At 37.1% G+C, this 10513-nt stretch overlaps 1 protein-coding gene across 1 annotated transcript; it reads left to right on the top strand.

Annotated features, from left to right (window-relative positions):
- Nucleotides 1-533: 533 nt before the first annotated feature.
- On the top strand, nucleotides 534-8039 carry hexa (hexosaminidase A (alpha polypeptide)). Its single transcript, XM_062420527.1, is given in 15 exon segments — nucleotides 534-706; nucleotides 1309-1409; nucleotides 1520-1585; nucleotides 1770-1816; nucleotides 1983-2093; nucleotides 2177-2278; nucleotides 2511-2643; nucleotides 2903-3083; nucleotides 3474-3557; nucleotides 3655-3727; nucleotides 7095-7147; nucleotides 7149-7270; nucleotides 7536-7626; nucleotides 7731-7838; nucleotides 7976-8039. Coding segments are annotated over 15 exon segments (1509 nt in total).
- Nucleotides 8040-10513: the final 2474 nt, after the last annotated feature.

The raw sequence follows: 10513 nt of genomic DNA, 5'->3' as shown, positions 1-10513 counted from the left end.
CTAAAGTTGTCAGCTAAAACACGTCCCCCTCATAAAATATAGGCAAGGCCAAAGGTTTTTTTTTTTTTAAAAGAGACAACTGGTGAGCTAGACAGATATTTTGACTGTAAAATGTTATCTCTGCTCCAAAGCCTTTTATTGTCATGGTTACATTTTTGTTCACCACAGTTTCGTACTATTAATTTATCTATAGCAGTAATTCATTATGCTGTTTCTTCAGCTGAATAATATGTTACCGCAAACTGAATTATGATTAATAAATAGTATTAAGAGACTAAGCTGACCTCCCTTAAAATAAGGATATACAAATAACTTATTGCAACTGTTGATTAAAACACCCACACCTTGTGGCCCCAATCACGTGACTGCAGGCTTTTTAAGCACCTCACTGGCACAGTTTGAAAGGGCAGTGTTTGTGGATGGCTGATATGGAAGTCATGAACATGGTTAGCTCTGGAAGTTATCGTCCAAATTTTAATTTGCTGCTATTAATTCTCCTCCAGCTTGGCCTTAAATTATACACAGTTGGGGGAATGTGGCCATTACCGCAGACTTTCACTTCATCAACGGAGCGATACCCTCTGAACCCCCAAACTTTCTACTTTGGTTATGGAGGTCAATCAGCTGCACAGCAGGGCTGCTCTGTTCTGGATGCTGCATTCAAGAGATATTTTTCTCTTATTTTTCCAGACTACATTTCTGGTAGGTCATAAAGTAAGAAGTATGGTAAATGAAAGTAACATGTAACTCCTTGATCAAGTTGAAAGCTCCAGTCAACCAGCATTATTATTATTATTATTATTATTATTATTATTATTATTATTATTATTATTATTATTATTATTATTATTATTATTATTAGACAAAAGTAAAAGTAGTATTAGTTAACACAAAGGCACAGTTTTTCTGTGATAGATGTAATTTACTGTGACAGCACTGAATGCCAGAGTAGAATATGTGGTGACACAAGTTTAGGACTGCATTATGAATGTACAAAAATGTTATATTGAGCAAAGTGCTCAGTGTGGTTTTGTTTTGAATGCCGTGTTTGTCATGTTGGCTTTTAAAGTAGATCAATGGGCTTTGTAGAGACAGCAATTCATCAGTCAGCCAGTGAAGGTCCACATACTCTAAAACCCACAATGACAATGGACTAGAGTAGAGCAGATTCATACATGTGCCCACAAAATAGCTTTAAAAAATGCCAGTTTAATCCTAACGTTGTCAAAGTGGAGTGCAAGCTATACACCACTCCAAAACCTTAAACCAGAAACTAGTAACAGCAACAATTTTATGACCAACAGCAAGTGTTGTTCTTCGATTCAATGAGGATAAACTATTTACGTTGGAGATCACTGTGGACCATAATGATTGTGACAGTTACCCAAATGAAGACTCTTCTGAGAAATGTAAGTATTAACACATTTATCTGAGCCAGAGTGACACAGCCATGGTGGCATTACTGTCCCAACTGGTAGGATCTGATTTATTATTTGACTTGCTCTTATTTATATTCCAGACAATATGAATGTCTCTGCAAGACATGCATCCCTGCATGCAGAAACTGTGTGGGGTGCTTTAAGAGGTGATTACAGCAAATCTATGTTTTAAGAACTTGTATCAACAGAATTGCAAAAATGAATACAAAATGTTAACAAACAGCTACAGTAAACAAAGGAAATGCTTTTATTGTAGATTCCATCAAAGCTTGTTGCACTGGATTTCTCATGCTATACCAAACATTTAATAACTCTTCTGATTTCGTATAGGTCTGGAAACCTTCAGTCAGCTGGTATACCAAGATGATTTTGGTGCAGTAAGTCAGAATTTTCCATCTGCTCGAACTTATTGTATAATGTGTTTAAATACATTACTTCTTGATTGTACAATTGTATCTTGTTATAGAGCATTGATCAATATTTGGAATGGAGACATTAAATATTATATTGTTTTGTTTTGTTTTGTTTGTTTGTTTTTTCTAGTACTTTATTAACAGGACTGAGATTGAGGACTTCCCCAGGTTTCCGTTCAGGGGAATTTTGTTGGACACTTCACGTCACTATCTACCAGTGCAAGCCATCCTAAAAACTCTGGTAATAATTAGGATGACATAAGCTAAACTTCAGCCGTTGATTACACCTAATAACACATGTAATAACATGATGTTTCTTGTTAGGATGCAATGGCCTACAGTAAATTCAATGTGTTTCATTGGCACATTGTTGATGACCCCTCCTTCCCATACCAAAGCCGTACCTTTCCAGACCTCAGCAGTAAGGTATGTCATGTGGATGATGTGAGCTGTTAATAAGAGAGAATAAGCTACCTTATATCACGTGTTTCATGATTCTGCACATTAATTAGTATTTGCCTAAATCAATGCATTTAATGAGATGATTATTTTATAATAGCTTAGATTATTAACACAGCCCACCACATGTGGACTCAAGAGGTAAGAAAATTCTGAAAAGTTACATCCTCCCTGAACAAAGCTTCTGGCTCTTATTCAGGGGGCTTTCCATCCGATGACTCATGTCTACACACAGTCAGATGTGAGAAGGGTGATCTCATATGCCAGGCTGCGGGGAATAAGGGTCCTTCCTGAGTTTGATACACCCGGCCATACCAAATCTTGGGGAAAAGGTAAAATTCAAACACCAAAGCCACCTTCACTCAAAAACTGCTACTTTATGTAGATTATTTTTGCTCATTGATCTTCATACAAAGTACTGGGCATTATGCCAGATTTGGTTCAACAGGAATCTTTTCTGTCTAATCTCCCAGTCAAGACTGTAAATTGTAACAAAGTATGCACTTCTTGACCTCGTCTCACATCTTATCAGAACACATCATAACTATATCAGTTAAAATTAAACCTGATGTATTATCATTTATTCCCCAGGACAGCCTGACCTGTTGACTCCCTGCTACAAAGGGGGGATCCCATCGGGTACTTTTGGTCCTGTTAATCCAGTGTTACCCTCCACCTACCGGTTCATGGCAGGACTATTTAAGGAAGTGTCATCAGTGTTTCCTGATTCCTATATCCACTTAGGAGGGGATGAGGTTGACTTCTCCTGTTGGTAAGCTGCAATGTGACATATCATTTAAATGCCAGCTGACTGTCTGTAATAAAAACCTGGATTTCCTGGTTTCATCCACATTGTTAGTGAAATTTGGCAGGAAAACACTACAAGGAATGTCGAATTCATTCTTTATGCCATGTCAATTCCTGCTGTTTTGACACAGTGCCATACTGCAGTGTGTTGTACACCCAAATACTAAGTCTTTGTGCATTATTCAGTATCTTTGTATTGCCTTTCAACAGAAACAGATACACATTTTAGAAAGAACCAAATTAGGTTTTTGCTATAGTTTTATCTCTCTAAATGACAAAAAGCTCAAATGTAGTGTAATTATTAAAATAATGACATGAAGTTAAATTATTCCCAAATACTGCTTGTTTCCCATAGGAGATCCAACCCAGATATCCGGGCATTCATGAAGAAGATGGGGTTTGGAGACTTCACCAAACTGGAAGCATTCTACATTGAGAAGTAGGTGATAGTAGGAACCACAAAATGTAGAAGGCTCAGGAAAATACACCAATCAACACATTAATATTACACATGTTGTTCATCTCTTTATTTTCAGCATTGTGAATATCACTAACGCTCTCAAAAAGACATCCATTGTGTGGCAGGATGTATTTGACTACCATGAGCGAGTAAGTAGGCCCCAACGAATAACACGTCTGCATTGTAAAACAAAAATATATTTTTTGTGTCAGTGGTTTTTATGGGAAATTTACATTCTCATAAATACCTATATTCCCATATTATGACACTGTAATGCTTGGTTTAGATGCAGATATATGAGAACATTTTTATGGTACTGCATGTATTTTACATTGTGTTTAGGTGTCTGCTTTTATGGAGGGAGATAAGCACACATTAATATAATGTATTTAAACAACTTTATTTCTGAAATTTTCATGCAAAAGCAGAGCACTGAAAGCTTCCCCTGACTTACTGTCACACTGTTGGCCCAATCAAGAGTTATTGTAAATGATTAAAGAGACAGTTCTGTTCTTTTCAGGTCTATGATTCAACATAGGCTAGTAACTGTAACATTTAAACTGGCAAAAAACGACTATGAATGAATAAAACACTTATGCAGTCAATCATATACTAACCCTATTATCCAATATATTACAAGTTTGACTAGAAACATACTGGTTTTGAATGACTGCCAGTCCTGAGGCATTGGGATACTTACAAAAAAAAAACTGGATATGGATGATCTTGCTGTCTTTGTTTTAACAGTTCACATATGTATGTCTCATACTCTACAGCATTGTGTTTCAGCGCAGTTCTCTATCAGTGGTGGAGGTATGGAGAGAGGGCTGTTACCTGTGTGAAGTGCGCAGGGTGGTTAAAGCAGGGCTCAAGGTGATTCTGGCCTCTCCATGGTATCTGGACAAGCCAGGACCCACACACAACTGGTCCCGCTACTACAATGTGTGGCCCCTCGCCTTCACGGGTCAGAACAGAACCTGTGTGCTGTGGCTAGTTGAAGTACTAACTGGTGTGCTGCTTGTTTCCTATATTGAGTTACAGATTAAATTTTGTTTTACTTAAAATATGCGCTATGCATGACCAAAAACCCTCTGACTGATAATGCAGGACAGAATGTTGTTTGTATCCATACCACTAGGTGGCAGTGAAGACTTTTGTCTTATAAGGTAAAACCTCAAAGATTGTTTGTGCCCCTAATGTCGTCTAATGACAAACACACAAAAATAAGCCTGTCTGCTTCTTTCATCCTTGCTTCTGGTTTAAACCACAAGTTGTCTCATACAGATTTCCACTGCTGCCCAACTCAGACAAGCCAGACACATCTCTAGGTAGCAGCAAAACAAATGTATCTTTCATGCTTACTTCCCAGGCGGGGTGCTCAAGAGAGCTGTAACTACAAACACTCAAAATAAGTTGATGAACTTATAGTACATTGTGGGATTAATATTAGGCAAGTACTTTGCAAAAAAATCAGATTCACATTAAGTGCAGACATTTCTTTATTATTCATGTGTTGGTTGTCTCTCCATTTAGAGGAAGGAGCTAGCAAGTTATTGATGGGACTACCCTGCAGTCTTTAAGATAGGGCAGATAGTCCTTCAGGCTTGGAGGCTGTCTGCTTCCCAGATAGTATCACACATTTGTTGGTCAATTATGTCAATGAGTAAAAAAGTGTTGGAAACCTACAGTCTATACTGAAAGGGATAAAATTAGTAAAATTCTCAGTTACATATTTTCACATTAATTTGATCTCTAAGCAATATGGAAATTTAAAAGCTGTAACATGTCAATCGATGTTTTCACATTATGGTAGAAAACATGGTTACAAACGTATACAAGTCAGTAAATATTCTACTCTTCTTAGAATACCATTGTTTACTATTCACAACATGCTCCAACATAATGATATTTTGGAGAAAGTATATTATGACAATGTTTACTTTATGAACAGCCTAATTCTGGTGAGGAGCATGGTCTTACAGTCCAGAACAAAATTCAAGAATCCACCTAGAGTTCAGTCTCTTTCCTGATAGAATGTGTACAAATACTGTTAACAAAGTCTCAGTAAAGGGTTTTCCTTGTTGATAAAGGCTGATAAAGGACTTTTAAAAGTGCTCCTTTCCTAATGTAAAACACTAATGTAAACCGATTAATACAGAGATACAGTGGACAGTACTTAGACCCAGTGGCGTGCACAGATAGACACCAGGTGGTGCTATAGCACCTGCCCTTTGCCCTCTGGACCAAGCAAGTGCCCTTCTGAAAGTTCGGTTTTTTTTTGTTTTTTTTTTTTTTTTTTTAACAGTGTACTGTAAGTGGCCCATGTTGACATGATCATCTATAAATACTCGACGATTAAAAGCGTGTGATAAATAATAATGCCCCAATATACGCCCTCCCTCCTCCTTCTCCTTCCTCCTCCGCACACCTCTCTTCCTTTGTCAACGTGAACGCGCAGAGCGGACACAAACGGAGGTGCGTTGAAGCAGCAGTGCACAGCTGCAGCCCCCACACACACCTCCTCCCATGCCCCACCAGCCAGGTAACACATAAATGAATCGAGTCGAGTGTATTGTTTGCCCCCTAAGCCTCAGTTACCAAGCTATTGCGACGCTATCCCAAATTCATAATAGATATGACGAGATGACCACCACACAACTAATGTCGGTAGAGTTTGCCGTTGGTACAGCAAGTGAATCTATCAGTATACTTAAGCTGAATATTAGGCTAGATCATTAACACTTGCAGTAGCCTAATTTATTTGCTAAATTACAAACAGGCAATTCCCAATTTCCTGCAGAAAAAGTAGCCTTCTACCTTGTTGTAATGTCACCAAACAGTCATATTCATACTTTTGGTCTCTTTTTATTTACTAATTGCAGCATATTGCCTAGAAAGGAGAGGGTAAGAAAGGAAAAAGAAAGGGAGCTACAGCAGGCTGCCCAGGGAAGCAGCTCTCTGCTCTCCTGGATAAAATCATCCACCAGCAGCAAGGAGGAAGAGGAAGATGAAGATGAAAGGTCAGAGTCAAGACCAGAGTCATGTTAACTGTTTAGGGCCTTTTAAAGCTCAGATTTTAAAGTTGAACAGTTCCTCTAATTCTATTGAAATATCTTAAAAGCTGTCCACATTGTATTTTAACTACACAAAGTGGTGTGGCGGTACTAAATCAGGCATGAAGCTATATTAGCTAATTATATTATTAAGTTATTTCTATGTTACAAGACTTGCAATAATCTTGTATTTACCTTAATAGGCTATTATTAAACCTTAAAAAATAGGCTATTATTAAAACTAGTATTATTCTATTCTAGGCAGCTACAGCAGGGAAGCAGCTCTACTAGCATGGAAGATGAGGTAGATAAATCTCACACTGCTATAATAAGGCAGCCGGCAGTTCCACATGCCGCACAAAGTGCCCTTATTTTTCACTGAGCACCTGCCCCCCAAATTGTCTGTGCACGCCACTGCTTAGACCAGTAACCAAATAGCAATGTTGGTTGTCACTCCACTCAGATTCCTAAGGACACAATGCTGCACATCTGGAAGGGCACCTCAGCTACTTATAAGGTTCAGCAGGATCACCAAAGCTGGGTTGGGGGTCCTCTGGGCAGCCCCTTGGTACATCAGCCACATTTCCTATGGCCAGAACTGGTGCAACTACTACACTGTGCAGCCAAAGAACTTTTCTGGTGTGTGAAACGTAACACAACATATTGATATTATAATCTGGCTTAATTATCGCTGGTGTTTGTACTTGTCTGGTGATTGGAGCTGCCAGTGGGAATTGACATGTACAGAGGTCCAGTTTAAAATTGACATGCAGTGATTTGACTTGATACATACATTCATACAAAGAGTAAGACATTTGAATAAAGAATGCTAGAAAACATATGTTCCTAAACTTCTTACATACCTATTATTGCTTAAACCCACTAAAGCCTTTCAATGTCACAGGTACTGAGGAACAAAAGAAGTTGGTGATAGGGGGTGAGGTCTGCATGTGGGGGGAATATGTTGATTCCACCAATCTCAATCAACGTCTATGGTATGAGATTAAAAAGAACCCTAAAATCATAGAAGCAGTAAAAAATAATTGCATTAACAATTGAAATCATCCTAAATAATCAAAGGTTGTGTGCAAAATCACAGGCCAAGGGCAAGTGCTGCTGCAGAGAGACTTTGGAGTGATGAGAAAGAGACCTCCAATGTGGAAAAAGCATTGCCTCGTTTGCAGGATTTTCGTTGCAAACTGCTGAGGTACGTCACTTTTTCTATCCAAGACCTTTAAAGACCAAAATGCTGCCATATCTCCACAAGACATTTTGGGCTTTTGTAGTTTCTCATCACATACACTTTATTACATACTGATGTTTCTGCTTCTGTCTCTGCTCAAGGCGTGGCATCCAGGCAGAGCCTCTCTATATTGGATACTGCAGACATGAGTACCAGGGTGTTTGACGATGTTGGATGGATTAATATCACACTTTGTTTTTGGGCAATGTTTGAACTAATTAAGTTCACAGTTGCTTTCTGATTCTGAAAAGAATAATAATTATGTGGGGCATTTAGATTGGTGTAACCTTTTAGCAAAGTATGAATGCACTGAAATGCTTTCTCAGGGACTCATCTTATCACCTATTATTTCTCTTTACTATTATTTGTTTGTAAGCGCTATTTGAGTAATGCTATTTTTTGAATATTTACTAGTCATGATGTAGAAATGTTAACAGAAAAGTGCTACACTGTGATGCCCTGTTGAATTATACTAAGAGTAGTATGACAGGCCAAAAAGAATGCAAAATATAAAATGCAGATTTTCAGTCTAAACATTAACAGCCATTATTCTGAAGTTTGTAGTTTTGCACTTATTACAAATGTAATAAAATATGTTGCTGTGTAAACATTGTCACCCTGATTTTGTATTCTTCTAAACAGCTTTTACTATAATACTTTGACATTAAATTTTCCATACTTTGTTGAAAATTCCGTTTACACTCACTGTCATTAGACAGGTTGCCAATCTAATCTCAATACTAACACAAATTGGAAAGAAAACACATTGACAGCCATATTCACATGTATTGGCAGTTGTCCAGTCTTCAAAGAAACACACACCCAGAGGAAACCAAAGCATACACTGTAAATGACATGTAAATGTCGAACAAAATTACACCAATAATAAAATAAAGTAAATCAATAATAAAATCTTTTTTTTTTTTTTTTTTTTTTTTTTTTACATATCAGACATGCAATAGGTGCCATGTGTACAACCAAAATGTTCAGTAAAAGAATTGGAATGGGAAAACAACAATAACAGTAATTATAATAATCTCAGTATGTACAATAAATTAGAGATTGTCAGGAAAAGAACAAAACAGTTTGAGATAACAGAATCAGGCATATCATGCAGAGCAACTTCCAGATGCCCTGAGTGCTGATAGGATCTCAACCACAAAACCTCCTTTGTATCTCAAAGACCTGGAAAGAGAAAAAATACACTTGCACACAGAGCAAAACCCAGTACCATTTACACATAAGCAAATGAGATGAGGGTAGTTAAGAGAGCATTCTGCATTTCAGAAGATGACAAATAAATGACAAGTAGAAAGAACTGATCAAAAAATGTCTCCTTGAGAATGAATACCTGGATGAGAGATTAATGGAAGAAGCAAAGACAAAAATCATCAACCAAACTGACATGACAATAATGGCAAAAAGAGGGTAAGGGAGAGGGAAAGAGGTAAGAAAAAAGCTAGGACATCACATGCTCATGGAACTGGTTTAGAATGATGCTATTTTATTTGGAAAGTTTAGCAAAAAGGTCCTACAATTTGACAACTATGACATATAAGTACATCATATACATACGATATATAAATTCATGACAAACCTTTGACGGAATTTTTTTATTTTCAGGAAGCCACACAAATAGTCAAAGAGTTAATGACTTGAAAATCATTGTAAGAAGATTATTTTTGAGGTTAGACTTATCATTATCATTTTATCTTAAAATGGGAAGCTTTGTTGGAAAAAATCATAATAGATGAACCCTCTTCCAAGGTTTGCAGTTATCTTACCATTACAATTGGTAGACGTTGTCATACAATATTGATAAATTATTAAGACAACTCCCTCAAGCAAACAAGGAAATACTCTCCCAATCTCTTTGAATGATTTGAAATGGGAGGATTCCTTGGGAAGAATAACTGAAGAGGGACCCTCTTCCAAGGTTTGTAGTTGTCTTAACATTACAATTGGTAGAAATTAGCATACAATAATGATAAATTATTAAGACAACTCCCTCAAGCAGACAAGGAAATACTCCCTCAATCTCTTTGAATTATTTGAAATGGGAGGATTCTTTGGGAAGAATGACTTAAGAGGGACCCTCTTCCAAGGTTTGCAGTTGTCTTAACATTACAGTTCATAGAAATGGTTATACAATAATGATTTTTAAAATCCTATGACATAACCCTAACCCATAATATATAAACATTTCTCACCCTACTTGCACTTAGCTTGTTCAGAAATGGCTTTCCCCCAAAAGCCTTTTAACAGGTATATGTTATGTTCGTGTTTTAAAGTATGAGGTCAAGTGATTCCAGTTAGCTTCTTTATTTGTCCAGTTAACAACTTACATGTGGCTTCTTGCAGTATACTCTTACTCTGCCATTTACCAAGTATTGTTCATTAACTACTAACCGCTATTGCCGCCTAGTGGACAAACATGTTATAACATCCAATCATAACATCCCCCTTTCTTTAAAGCAAAATGTATTCAACATGAAATATCAAATCAAATTAAAGTCAGTTATTTTAACCATTTCAGATTACGCATAACCCTGATACATATACAGCATGTATCAGATTGCATATCATAAATCTAAGTAAACACAAAGGCCAGTTAGAACACATTAACAACATTGACCAAT

The sequence above is a fragment of the Scomber scombrus genome, chromosome 6 (genome assembly GCF_963691925.1).
Source record: "Scomber scombrus chromosome 6, fScoSco1.1, whole genome shotgun sequence".
Lineage (NCBI taxonomy): Eukaryota > Metazoa > Chordata > Actinopteri > Scombriformes > Scombridae > Scomber > Scomber scombrus.
This window is presented reverse-complemented; position numbering and strand designations above follow the sequence as displayed.